The following is an 18,707-nucleotide window of genomic DNA, read 5'->3' as shown; positions in this document are numbered from 1 at the left end:
CCCAAAGGGTTTCATTTGACGCCAAAGTTAAGTTCTCCTGCGTACCATGGGGTGAACTCATAATTATCAAAATAATGCATTAGCCATAGGTACACTGATAAATAAATAATTGAATATATATTAATGCTACTCATGTATCACCTTGTGTATGGTACTCCTTAGATGCTTCTAGGATGGGAGACGTGATTGTGGTAACAAACTCTTTGTCTTTTATTGCACATTCTGGTTTAGTTTTGTGCCAAGCAGGAGTTATTAGTTGTAATTTGGCTAACATTTCATGGCGTGCATTTTTTTGTGGTAAATGTCAAACAACCAGTATTTTGGTCATAGAGCAGGCTCCCTCTCCATCCAAGTGTCAATCTTATCATGTATATCATAGTACATAGAATGACAATATATAGTTTTTCTTCTTTAGTTGTTGTTGTTCTCTAACACTAGCAGATAATGTAAGTGTGGGGCCCTCAGACACAAACTTCCCAATCGCCATATTGTTAAACTCTGCAAACTCAACACTAAAAAGCACAAAAATTAACCTTTAACGTACATTTAAGTATATATAACACTAAGAAGCACAAAATTTATTTATCAATAAAAATAAATTATTAGTTGTAGCTACCATTACAACACCAACAATAATACTGCATACAAAACAACTTAAAGTAAATTAATCATTCTAGAAAGTTAAACTAAAAAATATGTTTAAAAAGCATTAAACAATGTTTAATTGTATAAAGATAAGAACAAAAAAATTTGCAATGCCTTAAGCCATTAAACTAAGGTGTGGTTAACTCATTGTCTCACTGTAGAAGCAAGAGCATCAAACCATTAAACCAAGCAGTTGAAATAGTTGTGTCAATAAAACCCAATGTTTAGGAAGGTAAACTAATACTAATATAGTTTCTTACATTTTTCAATGTATTGATTGTAGGCATATTTTCTATGTGAAGGATACAGAGAGGTACAAGAGAGAATATGCAACAATATAAAAAAGGGTTGAAATATGCAGGCTTAGTGTTTTTGATATTTTATAAACATTGAGGAAAAGGGTTGCAAAAAACTAATAAAAATATTATGCTTAATAATAAAACTCATCATTAAGAATGTAATTAACAAAAAACTCACCATCGATGAATATGAAAAACTCAACGATGAAGTGTCGTTGACCGCAAAGAATATGTTTAAGTGACATTCAAAGAAAGGAGAAAGAAGGTTCACACGGTCTCCAGTGACTTTGGTATACAATATGTGAATTTTCTAAGGTATTTGTGAAGCTACGATCACAAGGAGGTTCACAAACTTTATTTTTGTGCGTGCAAAAAAAATATGTGTGAACATCCATTTAAGTGACAGTTAAAGAAAAGAGAAAAGATGTTTGCATGGTTTCCCATGACTTAAGTATAAAATATGTGATTTTACTTTTATGATTAACCGAGAAGATTGTATAAATAACATAATTTTTTGTGCTTCTTGAGGACTGCAAAAGAAATGTGCAGACCTCCTTTTAAGTGGGAGTTTGCGATACACGATGAGTTAATCGATACATCACGTGAATTTCGTGAGTTTCACACATGAGAAGGGTAAACAGGTCCTAACAAAGTTGACAATTTGTGGTTTTGGTCATCGAGCGGATTTTGGCAAATTGTGGGTTTTTTAGGGAAATACGTCATTTTTACCGATGAGTGACTTGCTCCAGCTGTCTTTGACGGAACTATTCCCACTCTTTGCCTATGGGATTATTCTCATATTCTATCTAGATTTCATCTTTCCACATTTCCTACTGTCTTAACCTTGATCTCAAGTTCTACATTTTGGACCCAATCTTCATATCAGACATTTGTTTCCAAATGTGATGAATTCGGGAGAGAGGTGCGGCTAGAAGACTATCTAGGGAACTGACTCATCTGGACCTTAGCCTCTCCTTGATTTTCTTGATTTATTTACACAAGGTAGCCTTTTTTTGCCCAAAATTTGATGGTTGCTCTTGGTGCAAAGGCCACGAGGAGACGACCCATTCCTGGCATAGGATCTAGATCCAATGGATCTGGAGTGTCTAGGGGCTGGGGATTTTCTAGGAAAAGGTTTTCTAGCCTATATTCTGAACCACTTCAGTCATCCTGTTCAAGTGTCCTTGCATAGACTATAGTAAAGTTTCCACTGAAAAGAGTGTTCCATTTTAGGACCCAAATCTTACCTTTGAAAACAGATTTTATTTGAAAAGATTTTTGAAAAGATTTCTTTGAAAACCAACTGATAGCATGCAATTTTTCGTTGGGTGTCTTTTTGGTTTTTGAGTCTCTTGTATGGGGCGGGTTAGCATAGCCTCTCACATCATGAGTATTGCGAGATCTCGTGTACTACATCTCACTTATGAGGTAAGACATTTGAATTTCACATATCACTTGGGGATTAAAACTAGGAAATTGTTTATTATCAACAGTAATCATCATTTAACATTTTCTGCTACTCGGCTGATGCACATTATCCTGAATGTCCTTTGTTTTATCTTGGTCACACTTGCATATAAGTTCCTTTGGAACTAACATAACTTAGTTTCCATATTCCAGAAATTGATTATGCCAAGACGACTTTTCACGGGAAAAATCGATTGGCAAGACCTCAACTGCTAGGAGTGGTATTCTGTCTAAAGAGTTGGAATTGGAGGGGAGTGTAAGAGTAATACTTCCTGTCATGATGCGTGGCTTTAGTAGCATCCACCTGACTTCTGTAGTTGAAGTTGCATTAGGAGTCATTTAGTTGTGATCTCTGGAAGTTGGAGCTCACAAGAGCACTTCCTAGGCTATGGACTTCAAAATATTTTACAAAAATATATAGGTTATCCGGGTTTTGATGAGAGTAAAAGATAATGGTTAGGGGACACTGGAGGCAAAAAATGTATAGACATAAAAGCTCAGTTCACCATGATCGAATTTTGTTGTTTAGATTGATATAACAGTGCATGATCGCACACTTAAGCACAATGCGTCTAGCCTATGTGTGTGTGTGTGTGTGTGTGTGTGTGAGAGAGAGAGAGAGAGAGAGAGAGAGAGAGCACATGTATAGGATAAAGTGCCGTTTCCAAAGTGGAAGGATCTCTTCACCAGATTCCAGCTGCTGTTTTATTAAAACCTTATTTACAATACCACCAGTTTCAAGCCATCTGCTGAATCTGAACAAGAAGAGAGAGAGATAGAAAGATTCTAGAGATAAGAGGCTTCGAGTTAAGGCTGACAAAACAGAGCAACAAAGGATGATTCTAAGTAGACTTGGTTACTGAGGTAGATGTAGATGTCTTAGACAACTCAGAGTCTTCAGTCTTTGCAAACCGCCCACGAACTCTCGGCTGACTGTCTGCTAGAGCTTTCCTACAAGCATACTGGAAAGATAAACTGTTCAGCATAGTTGAATAATGAGCTGATCAATGCAACCAAATAGGAAGAACAAACAAGAATAATGGAATGTAAAAGCAAAAACTGGTTGCTGTTGATCTCCATGTGTTCCAAGTCCAACAAGAAAAGAACTATGTAGAGGAAAATGAAAAGCAACACAAGTTAAATCTATGTCACACGGACTCGGCTAGGGAGGTGCCGCACCCGAGTCGACACGCCCCGACACGGGTGCGGACACGGGTGCGGCCTCGGACACGGCCTGGACTCGGTCAACGCCGAGTCGGACTCGGTCAACGAGTCCAGGCCGAGTCCGTCTTAATTTTGGACTCGGTCAACGTTGACCGAGTCCAAAAATGTCCATTTTTAGTACAAAAAAAATAAAAAAAAAAAGATCTTTTTATATATTTTTTAAATATATATATATATATAGCATGAGTCTTAAACATTAGGCCCAGAAAAAAAATTATTCTTAAATATTATCATTTAATTCTCTCTCTCAATCTTAAAAGCTAATAAATTCTCATCCACGAGTACCAACACTTTTCATCCACCAAGTTCTCTCTCTTATAAAAGCTAATAAATTCTCATCCACGAGTAGCAACACTTTCTCATCCACCGAGATCTCTCTCTCTCTCTCTCTTTTTCAAATCTAGCTTTGAAAAATTAAAAGCTTTTAATGCTTTTAATTAATGTTATGAATTTTAGCAAAAGATATTTAATGCATTTACCAGAACATGCTTTTAGTTAATGCTTTTAATTAATACCTTGATGATGTTTTATTCCCATGGTAGCTAAGACTCGGCTGAGTCAATGATAAACTCAGCCTAGTTTGGTTCTAACACAGTTATACTACTATTTTAACTCAGTTAGTTCAGGATCTGAGACAACTTGGAAGAGTCACGAGCCGAGTCCAAAATTTATATAGACATATGCACACACTGGATATATATATATATATATATATATATATTTTTTTTTTTATATATATATATATAGCCGAGTCCCCGTGTCCAAAATTTTTAAAATTGCGCCGCACCCGTGTCGCACCCGCACCCGCACCCATGTGACATAGAGTTAAATAAAGACTGCCAAATTTAAGATCATATGTATATATATAGGGAAACTGGAATATGTTTACCAACCAGATATGTTTGCTGGTATGCATCAAGATTTTCATAGTTTTTTTTGCAAATCTAGCCCTCCAGACGCATTCGGCGTGGTCCATTTGCTAGGAATCGACTGTTGGATCATCATAATCGGATCAAGAAATGCAAATTTTTATGCTTGAATATTTATGAAAATTCTAAGCCGTTGATTTTCAACCCTTAAAAGATCCTTTCTTATACATCGTAATTGGATGATCCAAGAGTATTTCTATAAAACCAAGCATCTAGATCACATCCATAAGGTGAAATTTTCAAAAAAAAGTATAAAAACCTACAAAAATCTTGGTTCATATCAGTAAACACATTTGGTTGGTAAACATATTTTAATTACCCAAATATATATATATGAGCATTTATACTCAGGACGATCAGTTAAAGTGGAGATCAATGCGATTCAAAGACAAACCCATTCAGAATAGTTTGTTGGTTGCATTCCAGGTGATAGTATGGAAGCTATGGTCCCTTCGGAATTCTCTCATCTTTGGTGATATGGAGCTTTCTAAACAGAAAATAATATGGCAGTGTATTCAGGCTGTTAGAGAACACATTTTGCAATGCTTAATGGATGTTGACCATCCCATTCGGCAACGTTGGGCTAACCTTCAGAGCTGGACTCCAACTCCTCTGGGCTGGATTAAGGTGAACGTTTATAGTGTGTTTGATCGACACTGGAAAATCGGAAAATCCATAAGAATGCATGATGGCAGATTTCTCAGAGTGGGCTGTTTCACAAGGATTGGTTCCATGAATGCCAGAAGCCAGCATCAGTTTTTAATCCTCAAGGAGAGATCTGGTTAGGGAAAGAAACCGAAGATAGAGAAAACCTGTCTTGTTTTTTTGGTCTAGAAAGATGTAAAGTGAATCATGTTAGGTGTGCCTATAATCGTGTTGCCCTCTCCCTAGCGAGGATGGCGATAATGGGAGAGGAATGCCACTGGTTGGACAAACCGGCTAGTTGGAATCCACTTGTATAGCTTCTTTGGGTTTTATATACACTGGTAGGGGTCTACCTAACCCCAGCTTTTCCTTTGAAAAATAAAAACCATACAAAGAAGAAAAAGTGAAACAAGATTTCTGTGACCAATAAAAACAGGAAGGAGACTCTGAAAATGGGACAAATAAAATTTTGGTATATTTTGAGTCAGTCACTTGATGAATAAAAGTTTCAGGTTGGGTAACACACATACACCAGTACACATATTTCTTAGTAAAATAAATTAAGGCATTTATTCAGTGCAAAAAATAGTTACCTTGATTTTTCTGTTGAAGTTCCTCTTTGTCTTCTTATTTCTATACCTATGGAGCTTTTGTTTACGTTCTTCGATGGAATAATTGCCAATTGTCAGCGGGCGCTCGGATGGTGCACAAACATGGCTCACCTTACCATTTCCAAGTGTCTGTCATAAAAACTTAAAATCAATGATCTCCAAGATCCTGTGGAATATGCGAGACATCTAAACATCTCTTAGTAAACATAGTGTTGCAAAGCTAAGCATGAAATGATCAACGAACATACATTTCTCTGCAGTAGCGTAGAAAAAGTTGACATTTATTTAACAATCAATTATGCCAACTTCTTACCCAGAATAACAGTTTCTGCCCATGCACCTATCAGGGTATGGAAAAGTGCCCATACTTCTTGCTAAGAGTTTAGCGTCATCCTAGACTCAATCGTGACTGAGCAAAGGCTCAAAAACAATCAGATGAGAAAGCAATTGCCTTAACATGAGATGGAGAAAGCTTGTATAGTCACATAACTACATGCATATTTGTAGCATGTTTGCCTTTACCTTCTGTCAAAATAAAGAACACAAAGAAGGATCTTCTTGCCAAGAATCTGGGTGCAGTGTGAACTGAGGAAGTAAACTTGATTTATTTGATACGTCGGCATTGACAGAAACAGTTACCTGGATAGATGCATGCACACCCTCACATATACGTGTTTGTGCATGATCTGAGGAAAAATCTGGAACTCTTGAAATCTGCACCCATGCATGTGTGTGTGTGTGTGTGCCCAGGAGATGAAGATCAATGAAAGAACACCAATAACAACAAACTGTGTTTCTTTTGCGTGTGTATGCATGAAGTTGACACCTTCAATCTCTTTGACTTGACGGTATCAAGAATCAGACAGGATCCATTTCAATTACTTTTTGGGGTACAAGTACTACTTGATGTGATATCACTCATTAGAAAGCAGTGTCGCACCAACTACTTGTTAGTGGGCCAGCTTACATGAAATGCTTAGACTGCCAACCATAAGAGGAAAGAAGAGAAAAACCTTCATGGCACCATCCACATCATTTGGGGCTTGATAGAAAGCATGCCTCAAGGAGAAAGCATGCCATATCACCAGACAGTACTTCATGCATTATTATCCAACTATTATAGCCACATAGCTTTCCCCTTCCAGGTTTTGAAAAAGATGAATAGGATGGAGAATTGGTCCTATTCTATGTGAGTGATTCTTTCCCATGTTCTTCCATCTTGTTCCAGTTTTGAGTTTGCCAAGCATCTACTATAGAGCAGCTACAAGCAGTAGATTTTTTGGGTGTTACATAGTTTGAAGGGTTTATGTACTTGTCTGCTTAGTCATGCTTAGATTGATCCGCAAAAACATGCTACATGGAAAAAGAATGGCAACCACTAATCACTCGTCTCTAAAACTGAATGAAATGGGTAGGAAGTTTGAGTTTATATAAACCAAGCTTTTTATTGAAGATAAAACGAGAAATGTGACCAATGAATATCTGTGACCACATATGGCAGAAGACAAATTACAATGCGCTGGTTGTAGGAAGAAAAAAAATTGAGACGGTTTTGTGTACCCTAGAACATATACAGTATAAACTTGGACAGCACATTCCCTTAGTCTTGGGAAAATAAAAAAGAAATAGCCATCAATTTAAACACTGACAAAAGATAACTTTGAGTATCCCAAAAAATCTTCCTGATTGGGTAAACTCTACTTAAGGATAGTAAAAATGGGGGATTTGAAAGCAATAGGTCAAAAGGAAAGAAGGTAGAAGCAGATCAGCACAGAGTACATGACCTGTAACTTTTCATGTTAAATGTAGATCTTAGTAGTAGTTCAAACAATCTTTTAGCTATTGACAGAAAAGGTAAAGACTGCAAAAAGACCACACTTATCAACTCATATGCACGTGCAAAGAGATGTTAGCTAGAAAGCACTGTCAGTCTTCTATTAAACAGGACAGGTGGTTACTGTTTGGTGTGATTGGATATCTAAGAAGGAATAATAAAGAACCAAAGAGACATAATGGCTGTGCCTTGAAACGATTTGAGCGGGGAAGCCTGGACAAGAGATTGTCGTGAGGCTTTCATCAAATCATTGGGACACACTGAAAGACATAGTTAACTGGTCCTTGTAGATGATAGGGGTACTAAGTGATGATAATACATGCCTGCAACATATCATGAAATTTCAATTATGGTTTTTGTTCCTAACACTTGGAATCTTTCTTATTCCAATGCATTTTCTCTTCATTTTTTCAAGTCTCTGATGACTTAAGCAGAGGTAGAAAAGAACAAACCTTTGATGGTTCTATCATACATGACCTAGTTGTGAAAACTTCTGGATAGGCAGCAGCCATTAGCAGATCTAATACAGATTGGAAGGACAAAACAACAAATTAGAACTGTGCTTATAAATTATGGGATTCTTGGTCACCACTAGAATGCTGCTGTTGCTATTACTCCTGCTACTACTTCTTTCTAAGATGTTGCAACATTCTTGCAATACCAAATTATGGACAGTAATGCTAGCAACATTGTGTAATTCAACCAATGAAATTCTGCCTAACCCAAGTTTTGGCTAGCGGGTACACATAAAGAAAATGCTACGAAAAAAGTGCATATATCAAAAAATTCACTTCCATTTCTCCGATTTCCTATAAATTTTAAGAACAGTGAAAAAAGCAAAACAAATCACCATCACCACCAAAGAAACATCACCACAACACCCATAATTTCCAAATAAAAAAGTCAGAGCGAAAACTGTCACCTGAATATCTCCCTCACTGAAAGCCCTCCTCATCCCAAATGCATCCTCCAAATTGAGCTGCTGGAAGTCCAGAAATGCCGGCCACAGAAGCCCGGCATTATTGACCCAATCCATGGAAGTCAGGCACCCGGAGCTGATGCTCTTCTGTAATCTGAATGCTGCATCCTCCTCCTCGGCGTCCAGTACTGGGATCTTGGACTCCGGGATAACTGGAAAGCTCTTGTCGATCGCCGACTTCTCGATCAGGTCCTTCTTGACCTCGTAGAAGGCCTCGGTCATGAGGGGTCCGTTGCCCTGGATAGGCTCCAGTTGGGTGGCGACCTCCAACGCCTGCCCGGCGAGGACGTCATCTGCAGGGATGCCGGAGATGAGGGAGATGGCGGCGGTTGTTACGGGATCAAGAGGCAATGTGGGCTCTTCTATGAAGGGTTCAGGGGCACTGAAGAGGTCTCCTTCACCACCAAGATCGTATTCAGATATGGTGGAGCTCTGGACAAGGTCGGTATGAGTACAAACATAGGAGTGAGAATCAAGGCCACCATAAAGAATATTCTTATAATAATAAGAAAGTTCAAAGAGAGTGGCAGAGAAGCGCGCGCGCGAGAGAGAGAGAGAACTCTGGCCAAGGTTGGTGTGAGTTCAATCGTAAGAGCAGGAATCAAGGCCACCAAGAAAATTTTCTTAATAATAATTCAGAGAGAGAGACCACATTTGGCAAATGAACTTTATGGATGATGAATTCAGTGACATTGATCCAGAGATATAATTTCTGAACACATTATTATTGCACACCAAACCCGTCCCCTCCCCTCCCACAACTGTTGTGGCTAAAAGCAAAACAGGTCGGGTGCCATTGCCATGGTCCCTGACACTTCACTATTTGAAACAGTAATGGTTTCGTCTTAAAACTGCTACAATAAATACGATCAAAATTTCGTACTTTCTCATGAACAAAATCACTGAATGTCACGCTTGTTCCTTACAAAAGGCCTTGCACCGCAATAAATACCATCAAATTCTTTTCTTTCTATAAGACATGGATTAAACTAATTGGGGTAAAAAATGGATCATGAAAACTTAATTATCATGCACACACGCATCTACTTTTTCCTATACCTGCCAAACAAGCAAATCAAAGTCAGCTACATGGGTTTCAATGTAGCATGGCAGCATGAACAAATTCCCTCCACTCATGGCCTTACCCACTCCATTCCCAGTAGGGTCAGGCTGTTTTGCACGTAAATGGTCAATAGCATCAGGAATTCCCCACTAACCTTTTTCTTTAGCGCTCTGTGCCACTTTTTTAGTCTTTTTGGGCTATCGTTCATACCTTTCTTTGTTTATGATTCCAACTTTCCTTCATTCTAAAAGTTGAAAAGAAAATAAACAAAAATAACAAGCATGATTTCCTTATCTTGGGGGATAAGGCTTAGTGCAGATTTTTCATGACCTCCACTGTATCTCCTTGCTTGGCAAAATGCCCAACAGCAGAAATGGGTGCAAATGAAGGCTGTGAGTCCAACAATAATAAGGCACATACAGTAATAGAGAAGAAGTGTGGCAGAACTTTGGCATTATTGGACATAAAAAGAGTAGTCCAAGCTTTTCATTTCCAAATAAATTTGAAAAGTATTATCTCTTACGTGCATTTGCAGCCAAGTGGGGCTTGTCATACTTTTTGTGCAGGGTTATTGATTTGTCTATGGGTTTTTATTCCAGTACTAGTGCATCTCTCTTCTTTTAAGAATTGTTGTTTTCTTCTTAACCCTCCAAAGATGGTCGTGTCATTCTCTCAAAGTCATCAACAAAATTAAACATCAATCTTAGGTTTGTCATTTCAAGTTTGAAGGGATTTGGGTCATCAGAGTGAAACCCTTGGGGTTCCAAACTGTAAAAGGGTCTTTGGAGTGAAACCATTCAATGTCATGTACGGGTTCCAAAGTGTCAAATTTTAAAGCACTAATAGAATGCTAAAGAATCTGGCGCAGCTTGGTCCCTCACACTTAGTGGTGGGCAACCGCGACCAGATTGGCCAAGCCCGGTTTGGGACATAATTTTAGCCCCCCCCTTTGGGTACCCAGTGGAAACCCTGCCCGTTATATAAGTGGGCTGCCCGGCCCTCCCGATAGGCCTGAGTTATTTATTAAATTTTTTAATAATATAAAATTTGTATAAATTAACTAATACATTTAATTCATTTTTTCTTAATTTTAAGAATGAGTAACTAGTTATTAATTTTATGTTTTTTTTTTCATTTAATTCATTTTTATTAAAAAAACAACCTACAAATGAATTTGGACCGGGCTGGGTAGGGTTTGCCTGCATTGGCCCGTTGGGTTAACGGGCCAGGCCACCGGCTTCCCTTCAAACCCGAGCTCATTAAGAACCGGAGCAAAACCCAGCCCGGTAGTAAACAGACCGGGCCGGTCCATTAGTGGGCCCGGCCGCCCACCCCTACTCACAGAACTTACCGAGATGGATCCAAGCTATAGTCCGTGGACCCACCGAGGCCCACTTGTACCCTTTTTTATCGTGAAGTATCTACGTAATACTTTTTATGTACAGTTTTACCCCTGCACCGACTTATAGAATAACAGGGACATGTTTGTCATTTTATAGAAAAAATAAGATACTTAGTTGCTTCCCACTTACTAGCATAAAGCTCAGCAGCCAAACGGTATATGACCAGTCCCATTCCACCAAATGAGGCTAAATTTTTATGCGACTGAATCTCACACAAATAAGATACCTGGATGGTTGAGCCAGTATCATAGGGAAGGAAAGGCTTCAAGTTAGAGGTTATATATAAAAAGTGCTTGTAAAAAAACTGACTCTACAGACGTGTTTGGCTAGATCATTTCAAAAATCATGCTGCGAACAGACGTGTTTGGCAAGATCATTTCAAAAAATCAGGCTGCGAATTGAATTGTTTTGAGATCATTTCAAAAATCATACTTGAAAAATCAGCATAAAAAATCTAACTCTACAGATGTAAAAACATGATTTTTTTTTTCATTTAAGATTTTTCGGCGCATTATGAGCCATTGATTTTTGAAGATCTCAATATGCTTATCCAACGCAATTAACCCGCAAACTATGCAGTTCATCTAAAAAGACAAAAATATATATATATATATATATATATATATATATATATATATATATATATATATATATATATATATATATATATATATATATATAAAACTCTAGAACTTATATGTTCATTGTATGATATTACAAAGTTAACCTCCAAAGTGAAACCCTTCCATCAGGAAAATGGATTGCAATTGTTTAAGGGCACCGGGGAATTTCACCTTCCACACCTGACAAACTACACACTGACTTATTCAAGTGTTATTTCTCTTCGTGACCAAGAAAATTTCACTGTAGGGGTAAAAGTCATTTTGACGTTAATGGTGGGGATATTTTCGTTAATATAGTGAACAAAGAGGGCACATTTTCAAAAGGACATGGCAAATATCGCCGGAAAAAACTTCCCAAAAAAAATGAAACGAGAGAGCGAGCATGCGCCCCCCACCTTCTCCAGTATCACTCCCGGTCAAAGGAGAACGGCAGAATGTCAAAGGACAAGATGGTCACTTTCTGCCCAACCGAGATGAGGGGGAAACGGTGACGGAAACCTATAGATCGCCCCTACTTTTTGCCAAATTAGAAAAGGAGTAGGAAACGGAAACAGAACTCCGTCCGTCCCCCCAACCCCTTCCTTCCTGTAGCAGTGAAAGCAAATATCCTAACAGTAACGGTAACGGTAACGGTAACGGACATCCCACTCCCCAACCCCAAATAGCTACTGAATACCTAACGGCGCCAAAATCAACGGCGTGATAAACCGCCACAGATCCTGAGGAACTCGACGCTAAGAAAACCTGCGATTCTTCAAAATCAGAAGGAAAAAACATTTACAATAATAATCACTAAAAAAGACGCTAAAAATTTCTCCCCTACGGAGATAAGTGCTCCAAAAACTGGAAAAAAAAAGAAAATCCAAAATTCAAAGCAATCAGATCACCCATAAGAGATTGGATAAACATATTTCATCTAATTTTCAATCCTCTTTTTGGGTCGACGTGAAAATTAAATTCAAGAAAAAATTCAGAGAGAGAGAGAGAGAGAGAGTACCGTTACATTGGAGTTATGAATCCTGAATATTTCTTCGATTTGCTGGAATTCTGAGGAGAAGTTGTGAAAGTAAGGGAGGAGAAAACCCGGTTCTGCGTACATCTCTGTCTCTCTAGAATTTTCTCTTTCCCACAGCACTCGCTCTCTCTCTCACGCACACAAACACATATAGAAAGGAAATGGCAGGCCCAACGCGACAAACAATACGATCACCATGTCCTTTTCACAACTACATCCCATGCATGGATGCATGCACTACTCTATTACCCCCATCAAAATGACTCTTGTACCCCTTGCCTTCATCTTGGAGCAACCACCTGTATCCCTAAAACCCTCTACATGATGAGCGCATCCCTTGTAGGGGATGAAGTAGTGATAGAAGAGCATGTTGAGCTAACGACCGTCCATCTCAAATATCGAAGGGCCAAAGTTTGTCACACTTACCTAGGCATCCAATAATGTTGGTCCCCAACATGTCTTACGTGAGCGACGTGCTCACGTAATGGCAATTATCGGAGTCATGGGGTTGCCCCCACTTGCATGGGATGATCCTTCCTGTAATCACTGTCGTCATCATCATTATTAAGAGTGCATCCATGATATGTACGGTTATATTGAGTAGGTGGAGACGTTTTGACCGTCGGATTCGCTCGTTTCTTATGTGAAGCCCAGCTGAGTTTGAGCTCATGAAGAGTGCAAGCTAAACGAGCCGAGCACCAGCTTTTATCATTTACAAAAAAAGTATTTTTTACAAAGTTGAAAATAACCTAAACTTACTAAGGCAAGCTCAAACTACTTCATTTACAAAATAAATAATTATTTCAAAATTGTAAGGAATGGCATATTGAAACTTTAAGCTTATTACTTGCAAGCAAGCCAAACAATGTAACCATCTTCGCTTTCACTTTATGATATAAAATATAGACTCACTAGAACGTGAGAACTGGAAATATGAAAACTGTAATTTTTATAGATATTTTTGTTCTTTTCTCTTGAATCTAACGGTATGGATGTGATATACATGCTTGGTTTTATAATAACCCGCTTTTGAATCATCTAATTTTGATGCATAAACTAGATTTTTTTAAGGCTTTAAAATCAATGGATTATAATCTTCATAAATATTCAAGCATTCAAAAATCACATTTTTTTCATAGGAAATACACTATCCAATGGTTGATTCCTAGCTGCCAAGCACATTTATATGGTTGGATTTGCAATTAAAAAAAGTGTTGAAAATGCCCATATTTTTAGTTCTCATATTCTACTGACTTATAAAATATAATATATTTACTATTAACTAACAATCATATATGAGCTAAACATTCCTTGTTCATCGATCCCCGACCTTGCCGAGCCTATTTTATGAGTCCAAATGAACTCTTTATAAGCTAAACATGAGCAAAACTACAAGCAACTCATCTTGTTTTTTCATCCCTAATCACAGTTACATGTCAAAGTCTCGTTTTGATACAATACTACCAAATATAGGTAAGTCATAAAAACATTAGTACGCCGTTTGGAAGTGACCACTGTTCAAGCAACAAGAATTATACCGTCCACTTGCTATACTTATTATAGTATTGTTAGTAGGCCTTCGTTGCATAGGTTTTCAGTATAAGAAACGACCACTTCGTGTTAACCTAATGTCTTTATCGGACCTAGAGGCCAAAGCTTATTTATTCGAACTTAAGACGACCAAATTAGCTTCTCACACGAACACATAAGAACCCTTTGGTAGTGTCCTCTAGCTAATTAAGTTGTCATGATAGGTAGGTACACTAATATATATATATATATATATATATATATATAATCACTAGATTATGAGAACTAGAATATGAGAACCAGAAATATGAGCATTTTCAATACTCTTTTTGCAAATCCAACCATGCGGATGTGCTTGGCATGGTGAATTTGCCAGAAATCAACTATTGGATCGTGCATTTTTTGTGAAAAATATGATTTTTGAATGCTTGAATATTTATGAAGATTATGAGCCATTGATTTTAAAGCCTTCAAAAAGTCATTTATGCTTCAAAATCGGATGATTCAAGAGAGGGTTTCTTATAAAACCAAGCATATATATATAGATCATATCCATATGGTTAGATCTAAGAAAAAAGAACAAAAAAAATCATGAAAATCGCCATTCACACATTAGTTCTCATATTTCCAGACCATATCCATATGGCTAGCATTTGTTAGCCTCGTAAGTATGGAATGCCCTAGTTGGATCTCATAAGAGAAAGTTGTTTTGACCAAATATATATGACCACGTGGATGCATTCACCATTGTCAAAATAATATAAATCAACCCTTAGATTATAGTTTTTTTTATGTAAAAACATGCTTTTCAGCGGTTTGAAAATTTGGTAGATTGTAGGTCATTGATTTTTAACCCTTGTAAAATCAGACATATAAGCCACAAAAAACATGATCCAAAGATTAGTTTTTACCAAACTAGAAAAATAAAATTATTGCACTTTTTCACTAGGGGGTTCCTTACCGATGAGGATATATATATATATATATATATATATATATATGGGACAACATTTGCTACCCTTATGGGTAAGAAACTCATAGGAGGAGATTGTTCTGACCAAATCTGTCAACATGGTCAAAATAATAGGAATCAACCCTTAAGTAATAGTTTTTTATCGAAAGAATGTGTTTTGTTGTGGTTTTAAAAATTGATATACTGTAGGCCATTGATTTTTTAACCCTTGTAAAATCTGATATATACGTGACATATACGTGGATATATATGATCCAATGTTCTTGAAGTGTAAAATTTGAATTTTGACCGTACAGATGTGATCTATATAGTTGGTTTTATAGGGATCAGCTCTTGAAGTGTTCGATTCCGATCTATGAGTGGGTTTTTATAAGGTTTAAAAAATCAACGGTCCAAAATCTTTATAAAATTTTTAGGCTCCAACTCTCATTTTTTTCATGGAATACACATGATTCAGGCGTGGATTCCTCATAAATTGACCATACCCAACACATTCATGGTGTCAGAACTGTGAAAAAAATATTTGAAAGGCAAAAAAACACATTTAGTACTTATCAATTCCGCACCTACCCATCTCTCTCTCTCTCTGTATATATATATATATATATATATATATGCAAAGAGGTAACATCGAACCATTAACACTACTAATCACACGCACAATTAACAGCGTAAAATATCTGATGTTCAAACTTTTTGCATGTTAGATAATACGCCCTTCTCTCTCTCTCTCTCTCTATATATATATATATATATATATATATAATGGGGTTAATGCTTGCTACAAGTACAACTGATTTAGCAAACTTCATTTTCCTTATTTTTTATTGTCTTTTATGGAACTTACCCCATGAATGTGATCTACATCATCTTTTTAGTAGGAACCGGCTTTTGAAATGCTATAATCCAACCCGTAAGCCGGTTTTTTAGCAATGCAAAAATTAATTGCCATAAATGTATTGATTTTTTGATAAAAAAATATGTTTTTTTTCATAAAAAAAAATACAATCCAATGCTCCATTCGTACTAAAGCCACTTAGATCACCAGATTCAACTAGATTATAGGTACAATTGCCCAAATGTTAACAACATATATCCACCCTTTCATCATGTGAACGGTTAGCGCACAAAAGCATTAAAAAGCACAAAAAATGCTTTTAGTGATGCTTTTGAAGCATCGCTAAAAACAATCTCTATAATATCTGGCATCTCCCACTAGGCATTTTGAAGCAGCGCTAAAGGCAAAAAAAAAAATTTCGCATTTTTAGTGCTTTTTGCATGTTTTTTGTACTTTTTTGCATGCAGACCATCCATCACGCACGCAAGATACATGCATTTCGTTTAAGCCCCTATGGATTAAGAAGCTACCACTTTTCCTATTTATATATGGGATATTACGTGCTACACTCTGGGTAAAGAAACCCTAGTGAAAAATATATTATTTTTTATTTTTTATTTTTTTTGAACACCTAACCCTTCGGATGTGATCTACAAACAAAGTTTAGTAGAAATTGACCATTACATCATGTTTTTCTGACGCCAGATTTTATGAACAATAAAAACTCAACGGCCTATAATTTACCAAATTTTGAAACCTCAGAAAAACATATTTTTACGATGGAAAACTATGATCCCAGGGTCAATTCCTACTATTTTTGCCAGGTTGAGCACATCCATGTGGTCAAATTTAGTCAAAACAACCTTTCCCTATGAGTTGGAACTAGGAGGTTCCTTATTCACAAGGCTGGCAAATTAATGCTAACCCCCTTCACTACAAGAAAATTGTTAATTAGCGACGAAAATTTACAATAGATTTTTTCCGTCGCAAATTAACGACAGATTAGATAGAGAAAACTTTCTTCATGAATCTGTCGCTAATTAGCGACGAATTAGCGATGAAAGATGTTTCATCGCTAATCCGTCGCTAATTAGCGACAGATTAACAACAAAAAATTTTCGTCGCTAATTATCAATACAAGAAAACCATTTTAGCGAGGGATTTAGCAAGGGAATTTTTTCGTCGCTAATTTGTCGCTAATTAGCGACGGAAAAATTCCCTCACTAATTTTCGATTTAAACTGAGCGCGAAATTTTCTCTCTCTCCCCATTCGAAATTTAAATCGACCGCGCACGATTTAAACCACTCTCTCCCCGTCGAAGAGCGCGCTGGAGAGCATGACGGCGACGAGGCAGTTTCACGGAGGATGGCGACGCCGGCGGACGCCGCCGCCGAAGGACGGCGACGACTTCGGAGGACGCAGTTTCATGGAGGACGACGACGGAGGATGGCGACGACGGAGGACAGCGACGATGGAGGACGACGACGACGGAGGACGGCGACACCGGAGAACAGAGACACCGGAGGACGGCGATGACTTCGGAGGACGACGACGACGACGGAGGACGGCGACGACGGAGGACGGCGACGACTTCGGAGGACGTCGTTTCACAGTGGATGGCGACGAGGCTGAGCGATTGTTGGAGGACGACGACGCCGGTTCACGAAGGACGGCGATACCAGAGAGCACCGGTTCACGGAGGACGATACAAGTCCAGCGATGAGGCAGAGCGATCATTCTATGCAATGCCTGTCGGGTGCGGTATAAGTCCGGCTTATTGTTGCCAGAATACCGCCCGACAGGGATCAATTTTTTTTTTATTTTTTTTATAAAAATTAGCGACGGATATTGTCCGTCGCTAATCTGTCGCAAATTTATGACGGAATTAACGGCAAATAAGTTTTTCGTCAATTAGCGAGCAAAAATTCGCGATGGCATCTATCCGTCGCTAAACAGTTTAGCGACGGATTAGCGACGGATTTAGGTTGTCGCTAATCCATAGGTTTCTTGTAGTGCTTCCCTGATTTTGGGCACGATCAAGGGCGTGCATCCGTCCGACCCGCCGTCCAGTTTTTCGGGTGTCCACTGATACTACTATATATAGGATAGGATTTGCTACATTTACGCATAAGGAACCCCTTAACTGGATCTCATAGTATTCAACATGGTCAAAATAGTAGGAATCAACCCTTGGGCCAAAGTTTTTTCATGAATTTTTTTTGTGGTTTGATAATTTGGTACATTGTAGGCCATTGATTTTTTAAGTCTTGTAAAATCTGATATATACGTTGGAACAACATGATACAAATGTTAGTTTCAAATAAACTTAATATGTATATCACATATGGAGGGTCAAATATGCAAAAAAACTGAAAAAAATAAAAATGTATTACATTTTTTTACTAGGGGTTCGTTGCGCACGAGTGTAGCTAACATTACACACACATATATATATATATATATATATATATATATATATATATAGAGAGAGAGAGAGAAAGAGAGAGAGAGAGAGAGAGAGAGAGAGAGAGAGAGAGAGAGGTTACATTAAACCCCTTGTCTCAATCAAATGCTCAAACATGTCATCATGTACCAAGTGTATGAAAGAGCTACCTTTAACCGTAGTCG

General features: G+C 37.8%; 1 protein-coding gene across 4 annotated transcripts; it reads right to left on the bottom strand.

Annotated features, from left to right (window-relative positions):
• Window positions 1-3,052: 3,052 nt before the first annotated feature.
• Window positions 3,053-12,865, bottom strand: LOC149814719 (uncharacterized). 4 transcript variants are annotated; one of them, XM_089989704.1, is made up of 4 exons: window positions 12,720-12,865; window positions 8,577-9,065; window positions 5,803-5,949; window positions 3,053-3,373 (listed from the first exon to the last, which is right to left on the bottom strand). In XM_089989704.1, the coding sequence occupies exons 1-4, from the start codon at window positions 12,819-12,821 to the stop codon at window positions 3,254-3,256; spliced, it is 858 nt and encodes a 285-aa protein (XP_089845830.1). In that variant the 5' UTR covers window positions 12,822-12,865; the 3' UTR covers window positions 3,053-3,253. The 4 variants fall into 4 exon arrangements, with proteins under 4 accessions (XP_089845830.1, XP_089845831.1, XP_089845833.1 ...); XM_089989705.1 differs by having other exon boundaries at window positions 12,726-12,857; XM_089989707.1 differs by lacking the exon at window positions 5,803-5,949.
• Window positions 12,866-18,707: the final 5,842 nt, after the last annotated feature.

Source organism: Nuphar pumila, chromosome 15 (genome assembly GCF_984573655.1).
Source record: "Nuphar pumila chromosome 15, dmNupPumi1.hap1.1, whole genome shotgun sequence".
Lineage (NCBI taxonomy): Eukaryota > Viridiplantae > Streptophyta > Magnoliopsida > Nymphaeales > Nymphaeaceae > Nuphar > Nuphar pumila.
Note: the sequence above shows the minus strand (reverse complement) of the source record. Positions and strands in the feature narration are given on the sequence as shown.

Excerpts from the sequence above, each read along its gene's own strand:
- LOC149814719 (XM_089989704.1), bottom strand. The coding sequence starts at position 12,821 with ATGTACGCAGAACCGGGTTTTCTCCTCCCTTACTTTCACAACTTCTCC. Across the intron at positions 9,066-12,719 it reads TTCATAACTCCAATGTAACG|AGCTCCACCATATCTGAATA; the intron begins GTACTCTCTCTC and ends GACCTTGTCCAG. Across the intron at positions 3,374-5,802 it reads ACTTCAACAGAAAAATCAAG|TATGCTTGTAGGAAAGCTCT; the intron begins GTAACTATTTTT and ends TTATCTTTCCAG.